The 25,470-nt window shown below is 44.4% G+C and overlaps 1 protein-coding gene across 1 annotated transcript in view; it reads right to left on the bottom strand.

Moving 5' to 3' along the window:
• The window catches only part of AIFM2 (AIF family member 2, ferroptosis suppressor), a 408,648-nt gene that overhangs the window by 69,458 nt on the left and 313,720 nt on the right, over positions 1 to 25,470 (bottom strand). Inside the window, exon 7 of the mRNA XM_086922126.1 lies at positions 24,380 to 24,535. Coding sequence (XP_086778252.1) covers positions 24,380 to 24,535 — 156 coding nt within the window. The remainder of the gene's footprint in view (positions 1 to 24,379; positions 24,536 to 25,470) is intronic.

Raw genomic sequence — 25,470 nt, 5'->3', positions numbered from 1 at the left:
GTAGTAGAGAGTGAGTAGTAGGGAGTAGTAGGGAGAGAGTAGTAGAGAGCAAGAAGTAGAGAGTGAGTAGTAGAGAGTGAGTAATAGAGAGTAGTAGGGAGAGAGTAGTAGAGAGCAAGAAGTAGAGAGTGAGTAGTAGAGAGTGAGTAGTAGAGAGAGAGTAGTAGAGTGAGTAGTGGAGAGTGAGTAGTAGACACTGAGTAGTAGAGAGTAGTAGAGACTGAGTAGTAGAGTAGTAGAGAGTGAGTCATAGAGAGTAGTATAGTGAGTAGTAGTAGAGAGTAGTAGAGTGAATAGTAGAGTAGTACAGAGTGAGCAGTAGAGAGAGATTAGTAGAAAGTGAGTAGTAGAGAGTAGTAGAGTGCGTAGTAGAATGAGTAGTAGAGAGTAGTGAAGTAGTAGAGAGTGAGTAGTAGAGAGTGAGTAGTAGAGAGTGAGTAGTAGGGAGTAGTAGCGAGTAGTAGAGAGCGAGTAGTAGAGTGTGAGTAGTGGGGAGTGAGTAGTGGAGAGTAGTAGAGAGTGAGTAGTAGACTGAGTAGTAGAGAGTGAGTAGTAGAGAAAGAGTAGTAGAGAGTAGTAGAGTGAGTAGTGGAGAGTGAGTAGTAGAGAGTAGTAGAGAATAAGTAGAAGACAGTGAGTAGTAGAGAGTAGTAAAGTAGTAGAGAGTGAATAGTAGAGAGTAGTAGAGAGTGAGTAGTAGTGAGAGAGTAATAGTGAGCGAGAAGTAGAGAGTGAGTAGTGGAAAGTGAGTAGTGGAGAGTAGTAGAGAGTGAGTAGTAGAGAGAGTAGTAGGGTGAGTAGCGGAGAGTGAGTAGTAGAGAGAGTAGTAGAGAGTAGTAGAGACTGAGTAGTAGAGAGTGAGTAGTAGAGTAGTAGCGAGTGAGTACTAGAGAGTGAGTACTAGAGAGTGAGTAGTAGAGAGCGAGTAGTAGAGAGAGAATAGTAGGGAGAGAGTAGTAGATTAGTAGAGAGTAGTCAGTCAGTGTCAGTCACTCAGTGTCAGTCAGTCAGTGTCACTCAGTCAGTATCACTCAGTGTCAGTCATATATATGTGCATATGTGGGCGTGTACAGAGGCAGAGAGGCTAGAGGTGTAAAAGTAGAGGTAGAGAGTAGTAGTAGAGAGAGAGAGAGAGAGAGAGAGTGAGTAGTAGAGTGACTTGTGGACAGTAGTAGAGAGTGAGTAGTAGAGAGTAGTAGAGTTAGAAGAGAGTGAGTAGTAGAGAGAGAGTAGTAGAGAGTAGTAGAGAATGAATAAGAGAGTGAGTAGTAGAGAGTAGTAGAGAGAGAGTAGTAGAGAGAGAGTAGTAGAGAGTGAGTAGTAGAGAGTAGTTGAGAGTGAGTAGAAGAGTGAATAGTAGAGAGTAGAAGAGAGTAAGTAGTAGAGTAGTAGAGAGTGAGTAGTAGAGAGAGAGTAGTAGATTAGTAAAGAGTAGGTAGTAGAGAGTAGTGGAGTAGTAGAGAGTAGTAGAGAGTGAGTAGTAGGGAGTAGTAGAGAGTAGCAGAGTGAGTAGTAGAGAGTAGTAGAGAGCAAGTAGTAGAGAGTAGTAGAGAGTGAGTAGTAGAGTAGTTGAGAGTGAGTAGTAGAGAGTGAGTAGTAGAGAGTAGTACAGAGAGAGTAGTAGAGAGTGAGTAGTAGAGTAGTAGAATGAGTAGTAGAGAGTAATAGAGTAGTAGAGAGTGAGAGGTAGGGATTAGTAGAGAGTGAGTAGTAGAGAGTAGTAACGTAGTACAGAGTGAGTAGTAGAGAGTAGTAGAGTGTGAGTAGTAGAGAGCAAGTAGTAGAGAGTGAGTAGTGGAGAGTGAGTAGTGGAGAGTAGTAGAGAGTGAGTAGTAGTGAGTAGTGGAGAGAGTAGTAGAGAGTAGTAGATTGAGTAGTAGAGTAGTAGAGAGTGAGTGGTAGAGAGTCGTATAGTGAGTAGTAGTAGAGAGTAGTAGAGAGTGAGTAGTAGAGAGTAGTAGCGAGTGAGTACTAGAGAGTGAGTAGTAGAGAGAGAGTAGTAGAGAGTGAGTAGTAGAGAGATAGTAGGAGAGGGTAGTAGTAGATAGCGAGTAGTAGAGAAGTAGAGAGTGGGTAGTAGAGAGTGAGTAGTAGAGAGAGAGTAGTAGAGAGAGAGTAGTAGAGAGTAGTCAGTCAGTGTCAGTGTCACTCAGTCAGTATCAGTCAATCAGTGTCAGTCAGTCAGACAATCAAGGTCAGTCAGTCAGTCAGTCAGTGTCAGCTAGAGCAGCTCTGCTGACCGGGTTCTCTGGCTCTAAAGCAACTCTGCTGAACTGGTTCTCTGGCTCTAAAGCAGCTCTGCTGACCTGCTCTAAAGCAGCTCTGCTGACCTGGTTCTCTCCATCTAAAGCAGCTCTGCTGACCTGGTTTATCTGGCTCTAGTAGTAGAGAGAGAGTAGTAGAGTAGTAAAGAGTGAGTAGTAGAGAGTGAGTAGTAGAGAGTAGTTGAGTATTAGAGAGTAGTGGAGTAGTAGAGTAGAAGAGAGGGAGTAGTAGAGTGAGTAGTAGAGAGCGAGAAGTAGAGAGCAAGTAGTAGAAAGTGTGTAGCAGAGATTGAGTAGTAGAGAGTAGTAGAGAGTGAGTAGCGGAGAGAGTAGTAGAGAGTGAGTAGTAGAGAGAGTAGTAGAGAGTAGTAGAGGGCGAGTAATAGAGAGTGAGTAGTAGAGAGTGAGTAGTGGAGAATACTAGAGAGCGAGTAGTAGAGAGCGAGTAGTAGAGTGAGTAGTAGAGAGTAGTAGAATGAGTAGTAGAGTGAGTAGTAGAGAGAAGTAGAGCGTGAGTAGTAGAGTAGTAGAGAGTGAGTAGTAGGGAGTAGTAGAGTAGTAGAGAGAGTAGTAGAGAATAGTAAAGTAGTAGAGAGTGAGTAGTAGAGAGTGAGTAGTAGTAGAGAGTAGTAGAGAGTGAGTAGTAGAAAGAAGTAGAGAGCGAGTAGTAGAGAGCAAGTAGTGGAGAGTGAGTAGTGGATAGTGAATAGTGGAGAGTGAATAGTAGAGAGAGTAGTAGAGTGAGTAGTAGAGTGAGTAGTGGAGAGTGAGTAGTAGAGAGAGTAGTAGAAAGTAGTAGAGAGTGAGTGATAGAGAGTGAGTAGTAGAGAGTAGTAGCGAGTAAGTACTAAAGAGTAAGTAGTAGAGAGAGTAGGAGAGTGAATAGTAGAGCGTGAGTAGTAGAGAGATAGTAAGTAGAGAGTAGTAGTAGATAGTGAGTAGTAGAGAAGTAGAGAGTGAGTAGTAGAGAGTAGTCAGTAAGTGTCAGTCAGTCAGTGTCAGTCAGTGCGTGTCAGTCAATCAGTGTCAGTCAGTCACTGTCGGTCAGTCAGGGTCAGTCAGTCAGTGTCAGTCAGTCAGTCAGTCAGTGTCAGTCAGTCAGTGTCAGTCAGTCAGTCAGTGTCAGTCAGTCAGTGCCAGTTAGTAAGTGTCAGTCAGTAAGTGTCAGTCAATCAGTGTCAGTCAGTCAGTCAGTACCAGTCAATCAGTGTCAGCTAGAGCAGCTCTGCTGACCTGGTTCTCTGGCTGTAAAGCAGCTCTGCTGGCAACTCTGCTGACCTGGTTCTCTCCATCTAAAGCAGCTCCGCTGACCTGGTTTCTCTGGCTCCACAGCAGGTCTGCTGACCTGGTTCTCTGGCTCTAGAACAGCTCTGCTGACCTAGTTCTTAGGCTACAGAGCGGCTCTGCTGATCTGGTTCTCTGGCTCTACAACAGCTCTGCTGACCTGGTTCTCTGGGTCTAAAGCAGCTCTACTGACCCAGTTCTATGGCTCTAAAGCAGTTCTGCTGACATGGTTCTGTGTCTCTAGAGCAGCTCTGCTGATCTGTTTCTCTCCCTCTAGAGCAGCTCTGCGGCTTACAGTGTCAAGCTGCAGCCCTTCCTCATTGATCTGCCCTGATAAAATCAGCATACAGTACTAATGCATTCTTTCAGTCAATCATGCTCTACACATACATTCAACCAAACATTCGGAAATTACCATGCAATTACAGTTCTTTTTTTAAAACAGATAAGGTAGTTCTGAACTTTTTTTTTTCTTCCGTTTTTTGTTTTCTATTTTTTTTGTAGTTTTGTAACAATTTTGTACTTATTTGGTGTTTTTTTTTTAAATTTAACAAAAAAGGAACTAAGTAAACAGTTAGCTTTTGGAATTACACATCATTCCAAAAACAAAAAAATAAAAAGAAATTGCATTTATGGTTCGGTTGAGCTGCACAAACCGCGTCCACTGACTGTTCACCATAACAGATGAAGGTTTTGCACTTAGTGCAGTGCTGCTGCAGAAAAGCTAATTCTGGGCGATTGTCTACTGGTGGTGCTGAAGTGGACGCTCCGGAGGTGTAAGCAATGCCTGGTGGTGGATTTTTTGTTGCACACCTCATTTCTTCTCTTGCCAGATTCTCCGGATGAATGGTCCGCGGATGTTTATACATACTCGCTATTCCACAGGAGTATTTCTTGTCACTGCCTCGCGACAGGACCCTGTCACACAGCAAGCATGTGACTTTTCTTGTGTTGACCTTTTTTTCTCCGGCAGGAAAGGTGAAAAATTTCCATACCACTGATTCAGGCGTCTGCTTGGGTGGATCTTCCTCCAAGATATCTTCATCTGAAGAAGGATGAGGAGCTTGCGAACCAGATGCCATATCTCCAATGCAATTTTTTAAAAACACCAAAAAAATTCCAAAACCAGCTCTAGAAGAAGAGATGTCTCTCATCAACTGCTCCAAACAGAATAATTAAAATGGCTGGGGTCCTTTAATAGTTACAGTGGGAAATGTTATGAACCAATCAAATCTTTTTTTTTCAGATCATATGGGATCCGCGCACCGTGCAATCACGAAGCGCGCACCCGACGCAACTTTGCGAAAATATATTTAAAAATAATATAAGTTTATTACAAGTAGAAATATATTATTTTTATGAATACTTTACATAATTTTTTGCCCTAATATTTACATTAAAGACACGTACATATCACTTTAGAACATAAAAAATTTCACGAGTGTCGCACACCCAGTGCGCCCCAGCATGTATATGACGTCACGTGGGGCACTTCACCGTGCAAGCTTTGCGTACCGTAATACACATGTCTTGCGAATGCGCGGGAGCAGGAGTCGCGGACCGGTCGCCTACCGGTAGCGCACACCACGTAACATTGTACGTATATGACGTAACTGAAAAAAACGCGCACTTGTCGCTCAACATACGCGGATCCTTCACTACTTTTCCAAAATGGCAGCTAAAATACATGGACCCGCTGCGGTAGGTACGCTTTAGATGCACAACTCCCGAAACAAATGTAGAAAAAAAATGTAAAAATCTAATTATATAAATGTATTAAAATAAAAACCAAAAAAAATTATGAAAAATATTTCAGTTTTAAATTTATGTTCATTTTTTGGCAATTTTCAGAAAAAAATATAATTTTGTTTAATAAATATAATATATATATATATAAACAGTTACAAAAACCTAGAAATTCAGTACAAATATAGGTAAAACTATTATTGCACTTAATTCAGTGAATTTCTAAGGTTTTTTAAATGCTAATTACTAACTATAACATGACTGAAACCTATGGTTTTTTCAGAAAATGTAAAAGGTTTTTTAAATGCTAATTCCTAACAATAACATGTCTGAAACCTATGGTTTTTTCAGTGAATTTCAAAGATTTTGTAAATGACAATATTTAAATGCATTTATTCTTATATTTATTTTTTGATACAGATTTACTACATTTTTTAAACTATTTATTTTTAGATATTTTATTTCTTAAATTAAATTACATTTTTTAATATAAATGTAATTATTTTTTTAATATTGAAATTCTAATATTGTGTTCTTTTTTTTATATATTTTTTAAATATATGTATCTATATTTTATATAGCAGGCAATGATATCCTATGGAAGGAAATTCAAGTTACTGGTAAGTACAGTTAGAATTAATTTTCAGGATCAGTACTGGGCTCAAAGATGCAGCACTGAGCTCTCTCCTGATAACAGGTGAGTACATTGGAATTCGTAGTTCGGCTGATTTTAGAGGAATATTTGTAAGTTTCAAAAATCAACAGAAACCTCTTTAGCAAAAAGCAGGCAATGATATCCTATGGAAGGAAATTCAAGTTACTGGTAAGTACGGTTAGAATTACTTTTAAGGCTCAGTACTGGGCTTAAAGATGCAGCACTGAAGTCTCTCCTGATAACAGGTGAGTAAATCGGAATTCGTAGTTCGGCTGATTTTAGATCAATATTTTAAAGTTCCAAAACTCCACACTTAGAAAAATTTCCAAGTGAAACCAGTCAATGTTAGCCTATGGAAGGAAATTAAAGTTATTGGTAAGTACGGTTAGAATTACTTTTCAGGATCAGTAATGGGTTAAAAAATGCAGCACTGAGGTCTCTCCTGATAACAGGTGAGTAAATCGGAATTCGTAGTTCAGCTGATTGTAGAGGATATTTGTAAGTTCCAAAACTCCACACAGAAGAATTTCTAAGTGAAACCAGTCAATGTTAGCCTATGGAAGGAAATTCAAGTTACTGGTAAGTATGGTTAGAATTACTTTTCAGGATCAGTACTGGGCTCAAAGATGCAGCACTGAGGTCTCTCCTGATAACAGGTGAGTAAATTGGAATTCGTTGTACGGCTGATTTTACTTTGGACCAGTATATATAGAGCCACTTTCCTACACCATCCCCTCCCTTCACCACTGTTCAAACACGCCCTGTGGCACGTTTTAAGTTGGGAGAATAATTCCCCATCAATCCGGAGGGTCCCTAGGGTCCAACTAGCCCACTAGGTACATCCAGTTAGCGCCACAGAGCTTCGTTGCAGAGAGGTGTAAAAAGGGGCATGGCCTCTGAACCTGTCTGCAAAGCAGCTCCCAGGTGCATACTGCAGATACCTGTTGGGCTAGATGGCCCCCAGGGACCCTCAGTATTCAAAAAGAATTAATGCCCCAACTTAAAACGCGCCAAGGGGCGCGTTTGCACAGTGGTGAAAGGAGGCGTGGCCTGAGGTGACATGTCTGTCTTCAAACACGCCCTGTGGCGCGTTTTAAGTTAGAGAAATAATTCCTCCTCAATCCTGTGGGTACCTGGGAGCCAACTAGCCCTCCAAGTACCTCCAGTATGCGCCAGGGGGCTGCATTGCAGAGAGGTGTTCAGAGGTCACGCCCCTTTTTACAACACTGCAACGCAGCTCTGTGGTGCTTACTGGAGGTACCTGGTGGGCTAGTTAACCCCCAGGGAACCTCAGGATAGACGAGGAATTAATTCCTCAACTTAAACCGCACCACAGGGTGTGTTTGCACACATGTGAACTCAGGTCCCGTCCCCTCGCTTCACCACTGTGCAAACTCGCCTGTGGGACGTTTTGAGTTGGGGGATTAACTCCCCTTGAATACTGAGGGTCCCTGGGGTGCAACTAGCCCACCAGCTACCTCCAGTAAGTGCCACAGAGCTGTGCTGCAGAGAGGTGTAAAAAGGGGCATGGCCTCAGAACACCTCTCTGCAACGCAGCCCCCTAGCGCATACTGGAGGTTCCTGGTGGGCTAGTTGGCCCCCAGGGACCCCCTGTATTCAAGGGGAATTTGTTCCCCCTCTACAAACGCGCCAGGGGGTGCGAGTTTGCAGAGAGCTGCAAGAAGGGGGCGTGGCCTCTGGCACAATGCCGTTTTTTTCTTTTTTTTAAGAAGGGGGCTGTGTAGCCCCCCCTTCTTTTTCAGTTGTTTTGGCCCCGGGGACCCCATCCCTCAGGGCATGGCCTTTTAAAAAAAAATATTTTCAACTTTTGGGGAGGGGGCTGCGTGGCCCCCCTCCCGGGCCACTTATGACCCTGGGTACCCCATTCCCCGGGCCAGCCTTCCTATTTATTAATTTCTTAACTTTTGGGGAGGGCACCTCCGGGGCAGGCCCTTTCCATTGGGGACTGTGGGGGGGTCCCCAATCCCCCCACTGTCCCACCGGCTCCCCGCGGTCTCCGGGAGCCGGCATTGATTTGCCACATGGGGAGCTGCTAAGATGCAGCACCCCATGTGAAAAAACAATTTGGTTTGAATTTTGAAAGAGAGAGCTATGACAGGGCGGGAGCGCCCAGCCCCGGGGACCACCACCCCCAGGGGTTTGAAAATGTGAGGCGGGGGCCACACGGCCCCCCTCCTGGAACCATTGATGGCCCTGGCTCCTGCAGTGTCCCGGGGTGCCTAACCCAGGGACCCTGTAGTTTGCTATTGTAGGGCGGAAGCCTCAGGGCTCCCCCCTACCATAGCAAACTGCTTCAGTTTTTGAAAGAGATAGCAGGAAACCTGCTCTCTCTTTCAAAAACCAAAGCTGATTGCTTTTCGGCATGGGGAGCAGCATGCAGAAAAGCAATGCCGGCTCCCCCAGGATGCGGGGAGCCGGCAGGGACCGTGGGGGGCTTGGGGACACCCCACGGTCCCCAACGGAGAGGGCCAGGCCCCAGGGGATGGGATCCAGGGGCCAGAAGTGGCCCGGGAGGAGGGCCACGCGGCCCCCCTCCCCAAATAATAAAAAAAAAATAATAATAATAATAATTTTAAAAGGAGGCAGGCGGTCCCCGGGGGATGGGGTCCCCGGGGCCTTAAGTGGCCTGAGGAGGTGGCTATGCAAACCCCTCCTGAAAATTTGTCTTTTAAATGTGGCCATGCCCCGGGGGATCTGGTCCCCGGGGCCTGGAATTAGCCACAGGAGGGGGGCCATGCGGACCCCTTCCCGTTAAAAAAAATAAAAAAATGAATATTGGGGATCAGGACCTGGGGGATGGGGTCCCCAGGGCCCAAAAAAAAGAAAAAGAAGGGGGCCTACACACACACCCCCATTCCTAAAAAAATTTAAAATTAAAAAAACAGGATCGGGGAGGAGGCCACGCCCCCTCCCTGCACCACTCTGCAAACACACACCTTGGCGCGTTTGCAGAAGGGGAAGTAATTCCCCTTGAATACTGGGGGTCAAGTAGCCCACCAGGAACCTCCAGTATGCGCCAGGGGGCTGCCTTGCAGAGAGGTGTAATGAGGCCACGCCCCTTTTCACACCTCTCTGCAACACAGCCCCCTGGGGCATACTGGAGGTTCCTGGTGGGCTAGTTTGCACCCAGGGACCCCCAGTATTCAAGGGGATCTAGCTCCCCCTTTGGAAACGCGCCAGGGGGCTGCGTTGCAGAGAGTTGTAATGAGGCCACGCCCCTTTTTACACCTCTCTGCAACACAGCCCCCTGGGGCATACTGGAGGTTCCTGGTGGGCTAGTTGGCCCCCAGGGACGCCCTGTATTCAAGGGGATTTAGTTCCCCCTCTGGAAACACGCCAGGGGGCTGCGTTGCTTAGAGGTGTAATGAGGCCACGCCCCATTTTACACCTCTCTGTAATGCAGCTCTCTGGAGCATACTGGAGGTACCTGGTGGGCTAGTTGGCCCACAGGGGACCTCAGGACTGAAGAGGAATGAATTCCCCCAACTTAAAACGCGCCACAGTTCGAGTTTGCACACGTCACCTAAGGCCCCGCCCCCTTCCTTCACTATTGAGCAAAATATTCCTCTAAAATCAGCAGAACTACGAATTCCGATTTAAAAAATTGATAAAAATATGTAAATTGATACTTGTATAGCGCACTACTCACCCGAAAGGGTCTCAAGGCGCTTGTACGAATACCGCTGTGGAACCCATCCTGGCTTTCCCTGAGAGGCGTCCACTCCTGGGCACCCCCAAGGTGGAGGCCAGGCATCATTAGCGTTGTGGGGGCCGTTGTGGAGATTAAGCAAGCTATTGCCCAGAGTTGCAGAGTGGGACTCCATGATTGGAATAGGCACCGAGGCGAGAATTATCAGGTCCGTGGAATTTTGAGCCCAAGACCCGCCGAGGCGGGGAATTGAACCCTGGTCCCGGGCCAGACCTCTGCATCAGGGTCTGCATTTTTAAGCCCAGTACGGACCCTGAAAAGTAAATCTAAGCAGGTTACCAGTAACTTGTATTTCCTTCTATAGGAATCTATTGTGCGGTTTTCACCTGAAAAGATTCTGTGTCTATTTTTGAAACTTACAAATATTCCTCTAAAATCAGCCGAACTACGAATTCCGATTTACTCACCTGTTATCAGGAGAGACCTCAGTGCTGCATCTTTCAGCCCACTACTCATCCTAAAAAGTAATTCTAACCATACTTATAGTAACTTGAATTTCCTTCCATAGGCTAACATTGACTGGTTTCACTTGGAAATTCTTCTAAGTGTGCAGTTTTGGAACTTAAAAAAATTCCTCTAACATCAGCCGAACTACTAATTCAGATTTACTCACCTGTTATCAGGAGAGACCTCAGTGTTGCATCTTTCAGCCCACTACTGATCCTTAAAAGTAATTCTAACCATACTTACAGTAACTTGAATTTCCTTCCATGGGATATCATTGCCTGCTAAATAAAATATATATAAAATATCTAAAAATAAATACTTTAAAACAATGTAGTAAATCAGTGTAAAAATATATAATACATTTAAAAATGATCATTTACAAAACCTTTGAAATTCACTGAAAAAAACAATAGGTTTCAGCCACGTTATAGTTAGGAATTAGCATTTAAAAAACCTTAGAAATTCACTGAAAAACCATAGGTTTCTGCCACGCTATAGTTAGGAATTAGCATTAAAAAAACCTTAGAAATTCACTGAAAAAACCATAGGTTTCACACATGTTATAGTTAGCTGGACATTTCACTCATACAAAACCATTGAAATTCCCCTGTTATAGTTAGTTCAGCTAACTGTAACTCATGCCCCCGCAATGCACTGCTGATGACGTCACATATTACATCACTCATGACATGGTCAGTGACATCACAGATGACATCCCAAATGACATCACTGATGACATCACTGATGATATCATCCAGTGAATGTGTGTCTTTCTGAAAAATAAATATTTTTTATATAGGTATATCTAAAGGTCGATGAATAAATGGGTAAATAAGTGTCTCAATGGATTTTTTTTGTAAAATTGATTGTATAACTGACTTATTAAGTGTTTATTAGTGAATTTTATTTCCATAATGAAGGCGCAGAGGGGCCCCCCTGCCCCGGGAACTGCCACCCAGGGGCTTTAACTATATGTATGCGGGGGGCTCATGCCCCCCCCCGCAGCCCCGGGGACTGCCACCCCCGGGGCTTCTTTTTATTAAAAACGCCCTGGGGCCGCCATCTCCCTGGGGCTCTAATATTGAAAAAAGGGGTTCCGTGACGGACCCCCCAGCCCTGGGGACCACCACCCCCGGGATTTTTGAATGTTGGGAGGGGGGCAGCGCGCCGTTGATGGCCCTTGGGACCGCCACCTCCCAGGGCCGGCTCCTGCAGTGTCCTGGGGTGCCTACCCCCGGGACACTGCTGTTTGCTATGGTAGGGCGGGAGCTTTGCGGCTCCCACCCTACCATAGCAAACTGCTTTCCTATTTGAAAGAGAGAGCAGGTTAACCTGCTCTCTCTTTCAAGTAGGAAAACAGATTGCTTTGCCGGCTCCCGAAGGACGCGGGGAGCCCTCTGGGACCGTGGGGGCATTGAGGCTCCCCCCACGGTCCCCAACATTATATTTCAGCCCCGGGGGATGGGGTCCCCGGGGATTAAAAAAAAAATAGTGATAGAGGCAATATTTTTTTTAAACGGTAGATTTACCGTACGCAAACCATGCACGTACGTACGATGCAAAGTCTGTAAGTCATCCCGTTAGCGTACCTAAGCAAGAAAAATAAAAATATTTTTAGATATTTATGAAGTGTATGCGTTTACATGTTGGGTAGCTCTAAAAAGAGCCCTTGTGTTTATTGGGAGATTTTAGTACCTACACAAGTAAGTACCAATGCAGAGTCTAAAGTTCATGAGAAAGACTCTGTTCCCTTCATCTGTAAAATGTACACCATCTCTCCTATAGATGCCTTTCATATTGAAACGCAGATTGTTGTTGTAAATGGACCCCATTCTATAGTCTCAGAGAAAAGCAGAAACAGATTTATTCACATGTTTCCAAGCTTTCTAAATTTGTGGACAAATTTGATTGGACCAGTTCCAATTCTGTCTTTGGCATATATTAGAATAGACAAAGGTAGTTTGGGGGAAAGTGGCATAAGTTCAGTAAAGGTGTCCTTAATAAACATTTCCAGACATACCCCAGTCAAAGAGCCTAGGTCATTGCCACCACAGTGCACAATTATGAGGTCAGGGTGTTGGAGATGCAAAAAGGATTTCACCAATGGCATCAATTGGTGCAACTTTAACTCTCTCTGTCCAATCCATTTAATGTCTACATTTGGTAAACCTAGGTCTTAGTGAATTCCTTTCTGTTCTGCGTACCTTTCTGCATGCTGCTCCCCATGCAGAAAAGCAACGCCGGCTCCCGCAGGATGCGGGGAGCCGGCAGGGACCGTGGGGGGCTTGGGGACCCCCCACGGTCCCCAACGGAGAGGGCTAGGCCCCAGCGGATGGGATCCAGGGGCCAGAAGTGGCCCGGGAGGGGGGCCACGTGGCCCCCCTCCCCAAATAATTAAAAATAATAATAATTTAAAAAAGAGGCAGGTCTGCCAAGGGGTAGGGGTCCCCGGGGCCTTAAGTGGCCTGAGGAGGGGGCTATGCAACCCCCTTCTTTAAAATTCTTCTTTTAAATGTGGCCATGCCCCGGGGGATCTGGTCCCCGGGGCCTGGAATTACCACGGGAGGGGGGCCATGCACAATTATGAGTTCAGGGTGCTGGAGATGCAAAAAGGATTTCACCAATGGCATCAATTGGTGCCACTTTAACTCTCTCTGTCCAATCCATTTATTGTCTACATTTGGTAAACCTAGGTCTTCGTGAATTCCTTTCTGTTCTGCGTACCTTTGACTCCAGAAAATATAGCTGTGTCCCACAATCCACACTCTAAGCATCTTGAAGTGAGGTCTGGTTGCACTCAAATGGTCTCTGTAAATGGAAGGGCAGTTTAAAGATTTTTTTTTCTAAAATGGTGGATAAGTGGAGTTTTGAAAAAAGCAAAGAAGTGATTGGTTGTTTGAAAACTTTTTAGATAGAAAACTAGGGTGCAATTTTCTGTTTTTTAAAAGCCTGGTATTTATTGGCTAAGAAAAAGTGATAGAAAATAACATTACTTAAGATAAACTGGTATATTGACAAGTCAAGCACACTTGCTGTTATGATTTGCATTAATGAATGATGAACTTTTCACCTGTGTGCTCAGTTATGTGTTCCCTGAAGTGTTTCTATGGTAACTGGCAGAATGTGGAATGGGGGAAGTTTTGAAAGTTTTGTCAGTTGGAAAGGGTTCAAAAGTTCAAGCAATAGAAAAGTGTGTTTTGTTTTAATTTAATGTGGGAATAAATGTGATTTGTTATTTATTTGTATGTGTGTGTAGATTGAGTGTGTAGATTGACAGGAAAAGTTTGCTATTTGCTAAAGGACTTCCTGACCCCCTAGGGCTGCTTAGGGGGTTTTACAATGATCCCCAAGCACAAAATCTTTTATTTTTTCTTGCTTAGGTACGCTTACAGAACGACTTACAGACGTTGCACCGTACGTTGTACGTACGTGCATGGTACACGCACAGTAAATCTACCGTACAAAAAAAAAATAGCCTTTATTACAATTTTTTTATAATCCCCAGGGACCCCATCCCCCGGGGCTTCTTTAAAAAATGTATAATAACACCTGTGTGGGGGGTCTTTTGCCCCCCACACGCCCCGGGGACCGCCACCTCCCAGGGGCTCTAATATAGAAAATTGGGGGGTCTGTGACGGACCCCCCAGCCCCCAGAATGCTGGGAGGGGGGGCCGCGTGGCCCCCCTCCTGGAGCCTTTGATGGCCCTGGGGACCACCACCTCCCAGGGCCGGCTCCTGCAGTGTCCCGGGGTGCCTACCCCCAGGACACAGCTGTTTGCTATGGTAGAGCGGGAGCCTCGCGGTTCCCACCCTACCATAGCAAACTGCTTTCCTATTTGAAAGAAGGAAAGCAGATTTCTTTTCGTCAGAGAGAGCAGCATGTCAACTGCTCTCTCTGACAAAAAGCAATGCCGCTCCCGACGGACGCGGTGAGCCGGCTGGGACCGTGGGGGCATTGGGGCTCCCCCCACGGTCCCCAACGTTATATTTCAGCCCCGGGGGATGGGGTCCCCGGGGATTATAAAAAACGTAGTGATAGAGGTTATTTTTTTTTTACGGTAGATTTACCGTACGCGTACCATGCACGTACGTACAGTGTGAAGTCTGTAAGTCTTCCCGTAAGCGTACCTAAGCAATAAAAAAAAAAAATGATATATATATATATATATATATATATATATTTTATAGATATCTATCAAGTTTATGGGTTTATATGTTGGTTGGTTCTAATGAGACCTTTTCTCTTTATTGGTATTTATAAGTATGTACCTATGCAGAGTCTAAACTTGTTGAGGAGGAATGTTTTACAGTGTGCTGAACTTTTGACCTCTGTTGACAGTTGACTTTTGCATGATCTGTTGGGGGTAGGGTGGAAAGTTATGTCAGTTGGAAAGGTTTGAAATGTTGAACCAATAGAAATGTGTGTTTGGTTTTGAATTAATGTGTGAAGGAATTTGATTTGTTATTAACGTGTATCTATGTGTGTAATTTGAGAGGGAAAATGTGCCATTCTTTGGAACTGCTGCAATCACTGAAGTAGAGAGATTCTGTATAAGACTATCTGCTGTCAATCAATCAATCAATCAATATGAACTTTCTGCTGTGTGAGTGGCTTTCTTCTACCAATCAGAATTATACTTGCTTTTTTTGCATATTTTCCCCCTCTCTACTCACAGTCTACCTCTCTCTCCTTATACGGTCCCCTCTCTTCTGATATTCCCCCTCTTTACTTATTCTCACTTCTCTCTCCTCATAGTGCTACTTGTCTTCATACTCCCCCTTGTCCTCATATTTTCCTCTCTGTCCCGTTACTCCTCCCTTTATACTCATATTCCCCACTGTCCTTATAATCCCCGTCTGTGCTCATACTCGCCTCTTTTTGCATATTATCCCCTCTCTCTCTTCACTCTCTCTCCTCATACTCTTTCTTCTCTCCTCATACCCCCTTTTTATTCTTGTTACTCCACCCTCTCTGCTCATTTATCCCCCTTTCCTCATACTCCGTCCTCTCATTATACTCTCCTGTATTTTCTGATACTTCTCCCTCTTTCCTCATACAGATCCCTGTTTACTTATACACATCTGAGTGTTTTTATACTCCTCTCTATTTCTTCATTCTCAATCTTCTCTCTACATATTCTTCCATGTTTCCTCATACTGTTTGTGTGTCGTCATACGCTGAAGCACTTATGAATTCAGTCAGGCACTCTCCGTACAGATGTGTAATCTTTTAGTCAGTACTCAAGTATTGATGCAGTGAAGTTGGGCTTAGCAGATGAACTTCTTAATTTTTTTTATGTTATATATATTTTTTATTACAGATTTTATTAATCAACAGTAAAAGGAATTCATCATGCCTTCAAAAAGTGAAAAGAGTAAACAACGTAATAAAGGTTATTATTTAAAGAGAAGTCATCCACAGGATTTACCTGAACAACAATGTGTGAACAAAAAGAAAAAAGTTCTGGTAAGAGAACGAAGATTTTCTTGAAGAACTCATCAAATACAGGGAGTAGGGTGCACAATGTTAAAAATACAAATTGTGTATCTGCAACTAAAAATAAAAGCAAGAGAAAAGAGAACAGCCATGGGAATTCATCTTGTAAAAAGCAGTGAATTGTTATGTTATGTTATGTTATATATGCTTGTAAAGCGCACGGCTGCCCCAGCCAAGGGGCGTCCCGGCGCTAGCTGTTCGTATCCAGGGGAGGCTGCTGCTGATGTAAACTGCAGGTGACATAACAAAACTAACGGAAGAGGTGAGTTTTTATGGCTTTTCTGAAGGATAGAAGATCCTTCAGCCCACGAATCTGGGCTGGAAGTTCATTCCATAGCCTTGCTGCTAGGTATCTGAATGAGCGACCGCCCATACGAGCTAATTTAACGCGGGGTACAGTGGCCAGATTCTGTCCCTCCGACCGTAGAGTGCGTCGAGGGACATAAGAAGAGAGGAGTGGGCACAGCATGGGGGGGGGCAGTTTTCAGGATTTTAAAAGCGAGGCAGAGAGTTTTAAAATGAATCCTCTTTTCTACTGGAAGCCAGTGAAGTTTCATAAGGGTATTTGTAACAGACTTGTGGCGAGGGAGAGCTGTCAGAGCTCTCGCGGCGGCATTTTGGACTCGCTTCATTCTGGCTTTCTTAGTTACATTAGTTCCTAGCAGCAAGGAGCTAGCGTAGTCCAGCTGTGAGAGAATGGCTGATTGTACCACCAATTGGCGGGTATGGTGATCAAAATATTTTAAAATAGGCCTTAAGTTTCATAAAATCCCGAAGCAGGTGGCCGCCACTTTTTTCGTGTGATGGGTAAAGTTTAAGGCAGAGTCCACCAATACTCCTAAGTTTTTTACAACATTTTTGGGCACAGGTGGTTGTCCCATAGTCTCAGGCCACCAGTTGTTCCCCCAAGCCGTTGTATCTTTGCCTACCAGCAAGACCTCCGTCTTGCCGGCATTGAGTTGAAGGTAGTTAGATGTCATCCAGCTGGTGATGTCGGCGAGAGTCTGCTTGAAATTCTGCGCACTCAGGCCGCTCTCATCTTTCAATGCTACCACCAGCTGGGTATTTTCGGCGTAGGACACTAATGACAACCCGCGCTTCCTGGCTACCTCTGCCAGAGGTTGAACGTAAACATTAAACAAGGTAGGGCTGAGGGCAGACCCTTGGGGCACTCCTTGTTCAATGGGACATTCTCTGGAGAGGTACGGCGGGATGGAGACCCTGAAGGATCTATCTGACAGAAAGGCCTTGATCCAGCTAAGGGCCTGGCCAGATACCCCTGCTTCCTCCAGTCTGGACATCAGCACCTTGTGTGAAACCGTGTCGAAGGCAGGACTGAGATCTAAAAAGATCAGTGCTGCCGTTCCTCCCGAGTCCAGTATAGTCCGAAGATGTTCAATAACACTCAGGAGGGCTGTTTCGGTGCTGTGCCCGGCCCGGAAGCCATGTTGGGACCTGTCTAGAATGGAATTAGACACCAGAAAGTTAGTCAAGGTGGAATTGACATGGGCTTCCGCCACTTTGGCTGGCCAAGGAAGTAGAGAAATGGGCCTGAAGTTTTCAGGTAGGCTAGGGTCAAGCGTGGGTTTTTTATGATGGGGGAGACCCAACTGGCAGAAATACTGGCCGTAAGAAAAGACAGGTTTATAATGTCTCTAAGAGGGCCTAGTATTATCTCGCCTGCTTCTCTGAATTGTTCAGGTTTGAGGGGTCTGCAGGCGAGCCTGATTTAATCTTATAACATAATGTCAGAAGGTTTTCTTGGCTAAGAATCGGAATGATGGAAAGTTTGGGCCTATTCGGGTCTACTGTGGGAGTGAATGGAGAGGAGGCCGGAAAGGAGTTATACATTTTCTGGATTTTGTCCATGAAAAAAGAGGCCAAGTTGTCGCATAAAGCGGGTGAGGTGATAGGATTGTCTACTGTTTTTTTGGCACTAAGCTCCTTCAATATTCTAAAAATAGTTTTGGATGCATTCTGGCTATTGTTAATCTCAGTAGCGTAATATGCTGCTCGTGTCCTACATATGTTACGGTGGTAGCTTTTTTGTAGCTGGACATACAGGGTCTTGAGCGTAGGATCGTAGTTCCTTCTCCATCTACGTTCTGCCTTTTTCAACTCCTTTCTTTGTAAGGTGAGCTCGTCATTGAACCATGGGCTAGATTCATGAGATCGTGCCTTGATCCACTTCACTGGGATCAACGGCCCTGGTGATCCAGTCGCAAAAACTGTCATACCCTAAATTAGGGTCCTTACTAAGAATAGGGAGGTTAGTAGTGAGGAGAGCGTAGAGTTCTTCAAGCCGGCGCTTTTTCCAAGGTCTTTTCCGAACCTGCTGGGTGGGATTTATGTGCGGGTCGCCCTCAATGGACAATATCATAGTCACTAAACAGTGGTCTGTCCAAGTCATGGGGATAGGCGAATCTGCAGTCGTATTGGTCAAGTTAGAGAAGATTGGGTCCAGGAGATGTCTGCCACTGTGAGTGGGGCCGCTCACAAGTTGGCAGAGCTGTAGGGCGGCTAAGTCAGTTATCAAAGTATTAATCTTATTATCGGAGGTAGACTCAAAATGGATATTTAGGTCCCCGATGATAGTAAAATTAGCAGTTCCGGTAACCAAAGAGCACACGCTTTCCAGGAGAGATGATATGAAGTTCGTGTCTGCTCCCGGGGGTCTGTAGATCAAAGGACCCACAAGGGTAAGTTGGGAGTTAATTTTAATGTTGTATCGGGCGCATTCACAGTCCTCAATTTCTAACCTTGTGAAAGTGCAGGTGAGATGGGATTTTACCATCATCGCTATCCCGCCACCCCTGGTGTGTCTATTTAGGGTGTACGTCGTGTATCCCTTGGGGGTAGCTAGGTTGAGAACTGAATCCATTTCATCCTTCTGCCAAGTTTCTGTTGGGAATAGAATGTCAAGGTTGTGGTTGGAAAGTAGTTCGTGAATTCCAGGTGATGTTTTAGCATGGACCTTACATTCAGTTGGCCCAGCCTAATTTGTTGCCTAGTGGCTTTGATGAAAGGCGGTGGCAGTGATGGTGTAGGCAGGGAGAAGCCACAAGGGCAGGTAAGGCGGGTTATGTTCCGTAAAAGGTTGAGTTTAATACAGCCACCTTTCAGACATTTGAGAGCTAATAAGTCATGCCTAGAATACGTAAGTTCACCTTTCTTAGTTTCTCCAGGGGCCCTGGCGAGAGGCGACAAACAGGCGCGGACAGGCGCAGACGGGCGGGACTCTGGCGCGACTCTGGCGCAGGTCCGGCGCGTTCGCTACTCGCGTCCGCTACGCGGAGGCATATCAGTTTCTTTTATGCACTGTGGACTAGAGCGATGCAGGTTCAACCTTCCCCTAAGATGGCGGCCGCTATGCTCCGGGTCCGTGTGTCTCAGCGCCAAAATCAGCCGAGCAACGGAAGAACAGCAGCAAATGCGGCGATTTTTAAAAGAGGAAGGTGAGAGCAAAAATAAGAGGTTCAGACACGCAGGCACACAGCACAACCGCCCGGCTTTACGCCTCAGGAGGGACAACACACAGCAAGCAATAGCTATAGTAAAAGGAGGAAGAATCAGTTTCAGGAAATTAGAAACAGAATGTTTTATAATAGAGTTTTGTCGAATTTGATCAAGGAAGTTAAGAAATGTAAAAAAAAAACAGCATTTTATAAGAAGAAGAAACGTTTAGAAAATGTAGTTGAGAAAGCTTTGGAATTGAAAGAAAATTGTTTGTTTTAGTAATCAATAGAATTCCATCACTAGATAAGCTAATCCATTTAATGAAGGCCAAAAGTAAGTGGAGAAGAGTAATTAACTGAAGTAATTTTTCTGAGTTTTTTTGGGGTGAATGGAAACATAGTTCAAGTTCGGAGCCTTTTTTTAATGAAGAGAGTTATCTTCAGAGTAATGATTTGTTGCATGCAGTTGACACCAGTGGTCGTGCTTATGAGGTTACAAATGGTTAACCTATTGAGAAAGAGAAAATTGTTCCTAGAAATGCAGAAGAGGTGTTAGCTGATGAAGTTTTAGAGAGACGTCATAAAGCTCCAGTGTACACTTGGAATTGCAGTAGGATTTGTAGTGTATGGCAGGAATCTATTGATTTTTTACGCAATTTCTTACGTAACTATACTAAGAAAAATGTTGCAAGGACTAGACCCTTGCAGAGTGAGAGAAAATACTGTTTTGCAAGGTCATTCTCTGGCTTGTCTTTCTAAAAAAGTGTTTTTCACCATTTCAGGATGTTAGCAGTACATAATACTGAAATGAGGAAATTAGTCAGAAGATTGTATTATGCAAAAAGTCCAGCACTAATGTTAAAAAAGTTGAACAGTGCTCTTTTTCGTGGATCTGTATCAGATGTAATGAACGTTTGTGATGAAATTCAGGTTAGTTACTTTGGTCCTGAGGAAGACAGTGCAGAAATTGATACATTCATAGAAGGAAATGTAGAAGAGAATGTACAACATTGTAGTACAGAAAATTTTGAGCAAGAAATTACAAATTTTAAGGTGATTTCAGGTGAAAGGCCAAATTATTCTTGTATTAGTTGTTGACGAACTCATTATAAAAATCAGACCAGGACTGTTGATCTGTATTTAAAAAGTGAAAAGGAAAATAATAATGAGTGGATGGAATTTGCAACTTATTTGTTGGTAGAGAATTGTTTTGATTTGAGTTCTGATCAGCATATTTGTAAATATTGTTATAACAAATTAGATGAGAACAAAATGCCTGCTAGAGCTGTGCATAATAATCTTGAGTTGGTAAATATTCATTCTGAACTGATGGATTTAAATACTTATGAGTCTATTCTTATTCAATGTGTGCATCCATTTCAGGCTATTGTTCGTATGGAGCCTAAGACAGGAAAATTGACTCTTTCAGATTTACAGAGAGGATTACAGGGAAGAGTTGTATATTTGGCTCTAGATTTAAAGAAAAATATTGAAAAAAGTGGTGTAGAAAATGTAGAAGATGAACCTTTAGTTATTCTTGTTAATGGCGTTCCTACTAAGAGTAAGAAAATCTGGCAAGAATTAGTGGATGTTAGGAAAGTGAAAAAGGCAACGTTCTATCTGGTAAAAAATAATCAATATTATAAAAAGGTGTATGTGAGAGAAGGAGAAATAACTGTAGAAGAAGATAGTGAATCGCCATCTGGGCAAATTGAAAAAGTGAATGTGTCCAGAACTGAAGAAATCTACGAACATTACAGTGTTCATCCACTTCATTCTAAAGAAGTGATCGGGAATACTATAGAGTTATTCCAAATGAAAGAAGCAAAGGGAAGTCCTATTAGAGTATGGGAAAAAAGCTTGGAAGCTTGTTGTTTCCCTCAGTTGTTTCCCACAGGAAAAGGAGGACGATATGATGATTCCTGCATCTGAAAACCGGACATCAAAATTGTATGCAGAAGATCCAAGATTTCGACAATGTATTCCGTATTTGTTTCATCTTTTGTTTGAGAGTGATTTGTCTGGACTTTCCTATGCAGTAAACCATATATTTGCCAACTCTCATAGTGAGGGTGGCAATGTCTATGAGAATCAATAACTGGCTATCAATAACTGGCTGCTAAAGGCGTGTAACACCTTTGTTCCCCTTAAGAGAGTGGCTATTAAACGCGCCCACGCTGCCAACAGATGGTTCACTCCCTCTCTTAGGGACAAGAAGTTGGCGGCGCGCAGAGCAGAACGAGCGTGGCAACGCACCTACTGTCCCCTCCTTAAAGCAAACTACTGCCTGGTACTCAATGAATATAAAAGGGACATATTAAAAGCAAAAACTGAGTATTTCTCTGGTAGAATTCTGGCAGCGGAAAATCAATCCAAGGAAATATTCGCCACAGTACACGAGCTCGCTGCCTCTGACAGGGTGATTTCTAAAATTCCCCCGTCTCAATCACTCTGTAACTCCCTTAACTCCTTCTTTATTGATAAGGTAGCTCTCATCAAGGCCAACATCCCTCCCGCTCTCCCGACACCGATCACTGTTCACCTGCCCCCCGCTGCTCCCCTCCTCACTCAGCTTCCCCCTTTGACACGAGAAACCCTCCTTCCCTTACTGGCCCGGGTAAAATCAGGTTCACCCCAGGACATCGGCCCGGCATTTGCCCTGAAAGAGATCTTTTCTAGCTGTTACTCCCCTCCACTCACATTAATCAATCACTCCCTTAAAACTGGCATCGTCCCTAATGCCCACAAATCAGCAGTCATTATTCCGATCCTAAAAAAGGCAGGTGCCGATCCAACTCTGCCGGCTAACTACCGTCCCATTTCCCTTCTCCCTTACCTGGCGAAGGTCTCAGAGGCTCATGTTACCGGGACTCTGAGCTCCTTTGTGGAGTCCACTGGCCGCCTTTCCTCTAGTCAGGCAGGTTTTCGCCCGCTGCACTCTACCGAGAAGGTGGTAGTTTCGGTGATGGACAAATTGAGGGAGGGCATTGACATCTGCCTCCCCCAGGCCCTGGTCCTTTTAGACCTGTCCGCCGCGTTCGACACGGTGGACCATGACATTCTGTTGACCCGTGTCGAGGCGGCGGACATTGGGGGCACGGCCCATGCCTGGCTCCGGTCCTTTTTAACGGACAGGGAGCAGGCCGTCCATCTGCCCGACTTTGCTGCCCCTCCTCGCAGAGTGACTTGCGGCATTCCCCAGGGCTCCTCTTTGTCCCCCTTGTTATTTAATTTATACATCTCACCCCTCATTTTTTCTTTACAGCAGATGGAGGTCTCGGTGTTCAACTACGCCGACGACCTCCAACTTATCTTTCACCTTTCCCACTCCCCCACTTCTGCCCAGAATTTCCAGAGGGTGATGCTCTTCATCCAAGATTGGATGAACTGCAACCACCGCAAACTGAATCCTGACAAAACCGAACTGGTTTTGACCGGGAGTGGTTGCAGTCCTTGGTCCCCTTCCTTCTGGCCCCACTCTCTTGGTCCCCCTCCCCTCCCGGTTCCTAAGGTCAAAACCCTGGGCATCTTTATCAATTCCCAGCTCTCTCTTCACACGCAGGTTCACTCAGTGGTGTCCTCCTGTTTCTTTTCCCTTCGCACCATTCGTAAGGTTTCCCGTTTTTTTCTGTTCCCGCCCTTAAGCTCATTCTCATGGCCATGGTGCTATCGCGCCTTGATTATGGGAATGTGGTCTATAATGGCGCCCCAGATTATCTAATTCGCCAGCTTCAACTGATACAAAATCAGGCCGCCCGCCTGATTTATGGTCTTCCCAAATTTCACCATGCCACCCCTCTGTTGCAATCTCTGCACTGGTTACCGGTGAAGGAGAGGGCTCTCTTCAAGTTGGGCTGCATTACCTATCAGGCTAGGTCAGGGACTGCCCCCGCTTTCCTTTGTGAAGCTATATCTTCCTATCTTCCGGCCAGAGAGCTCCGCTCCTCTCACCAGGCCCTCTTGTCAGTTCCCCGCTTCAGGAAGCAGGGGTCCGGGGGGACGAGATTTGCGGTTCTAGCTCCATCTTTTTGGAACTCGCTCCCTTTTGCCCTCAGAGCTTCTACTTCCTATCCGGAATTCCGTAAACATCTCAAGACCTTCCTGTTTTCCAGATCCCTAGCAGTCTAGCCTTCCTCTCTGCCTCCACTGGTTCACCGCCGCCTAGCGCCATGAAACCGTCCAGGTATAAGTGCGCTCAATAAATATGTTAAAATTCAAAATTCAAATTCAAGGTATGAGTGTTGTCTGCCACAAACTCAACAAAACCAACAACTAGGTGATGCGTGAACTGCCAGACCAGTTTGTTCCTGCACAAGCAACCCAACACCAGTTTTGACCTGATCAGGTTCATCAGCTGGTTATAGCTTGATTCTAGTGCCACAGTGAGCATGGGACCTACATCTGGGCATACCCGTTGCATTTAGGGTGTCAACTGCAACAACAAAAACTAAGGGATGGATTGAATGCTTGTATCAATCTCAGCCACTGGCCATCACCACGGGTAGCATCCCAGTCCATCATTTTTTACCCACCATGTCACCTCAAGTTTGGACCCAGCCATGTGCAAATCAGTCTCGACTCTGTTCCAATAGGAACGGTCCAGCATTAACTGCCACGCCATGTCCTCCCTGAACTTTAACACAAATAACCAATGTCCGGTTTAGCCCTGATTAGAGCTCATCAGTCTGGTATAGCTTGGTTCCAGTTGCACAGAGAACAGGGGATCCCTGTGTGGGCATGCCCGGCGCACTTGAGATGTCAACTACAACAACAATAAGGTCATAGGTGGAATGCTTGAAATAATCCCAGCCACTTGCAATGGCTCGGTTGATAGACTAGGGTGCATCCAGAGCGACCACAAGCAACTATGATTAAATCAAGCATTTCATCCATTACCTTGTTGTTGTTACACGCTCAACATGTCAGGCTGTTTTGCTGATATAGTGGCCGATGAGTAAAACTTGACAGTGGTTAGTTCAGTTTCCTTTTGCATTTAGAGGTGTAGCCGATTGCTAGAATTTTGTTTTTCCGGAGATTTATATAGCGTGAACTTGAACTGAAGAGATTGGTTATCAGGGCGCTTTACATGAGCACCAGTTGTTATAGAGGGATACGTACATTTTTTATGCACAAGGAGAATAAGTGATTTGCCTAGAATCACAGGATGTTGAGCGTCATTATAGAGACTCGAACCCGGTTCCCCAGATTTGAGGTCGACCGCCCAAGCCGTTAGGCCACATCCTAGGTAATAAACAATATACCCCAATAAGTATCATATTATAGTGCTGACTATGAACTTACGGAATGCACCACTATATCCAGTAGAGTTGATCTTTATTCCTGTGCAGCTAATGACTAAGTCACTAACAATAATGTCCGGACTCTTGTCCAGCTTCACCTCAATTTTCTCTTGTGTATGGTTCATGATTAGTTCCTCCAGGTTGCTGACTCTTTGACCTGTAAAGAAATTAAAACACAAGCCATGAGCAACAAACATAATACTGTCTAATGGAAAAGAAGTTGTATGAGGCGCATGCATAGGACACTACTGTAATACAATCAGTTAATATTAGAATGTAATCTATGACAAATATCAAACCCAATAAAATAAACAATGCCAAAACGAGATGTGGTTCAAAGAGTGGAACTGGAAACAGAACAAAAATAAGACTTAGTTGATCAAAACATAATTGAAACAATTGCTGGCCTTTGTCAGGGAGACCTTGATCGAACCATCAGGTTGGGGGATGTTTGTTGCTACCTTTGTACTGCCTTAGATCTCTGGGTTTTCTCTACATGGGTTCATGCTGGGAATGGTCCTTAGGGGTAGAAGTTCCCTGTGATGTTAACTTTCAGTATCTTTATGACAGACAGAGAGTAATGTTTTACAATTGTCTGTTTAACCGTCCTAGAAGGGAGTGGATCAGGCCTTGCAAGCTCAACAAAAACCTGATCATGAACATTTGAGTCATGCCTGTCCAAGGATCTGCCATTAAGAATGCCTCTGCAACTAAACATATCCTCGTTATTACATTACCAAACTATGAGTTTGAAGGCAGACAGCTCTAGGGGCGAGAACCCATTCAGGAAAGTATCTACATCCACAGCACAACATCATTTAATGCAGTACTATTCCAGTGTGGATATGGGTACATGCTAAAAGAATACTCACTCCCGTGACTTGGAAGTAGTCAAGTCAAGTCAAAACATACTTTATTCGATTAAATAAAAATCATAAAAGTATACTATGCAAATACATAAAAACATCATACAGAGCTGTTAAGAACTGTACATTTAAAATTCATTAGCAATACATAGGGGTTGTGTAACACACATGATTTACACCAAATATCAACAATGTTTCACAATTCATTATAGAGCGTATATAAAAT

The sequence above is a fragment of the Lissotriton vulgaris genome, chromosome 5, assembly GCF_964263255.1.
Source record: "Lissotriton vulgaris chromosome 5, aLisVul1.2, whole genome shotgun sequence".
Lineage (NCBI taxonomy): Eukaryota > Metazoa > Chordata > Amphibia > Caudata > Salamandridae > Lissotriton > Lissotriton vulgaris.
This window is presented reverse-complemented; position numbering and strand designations above follow the sequence as displayed.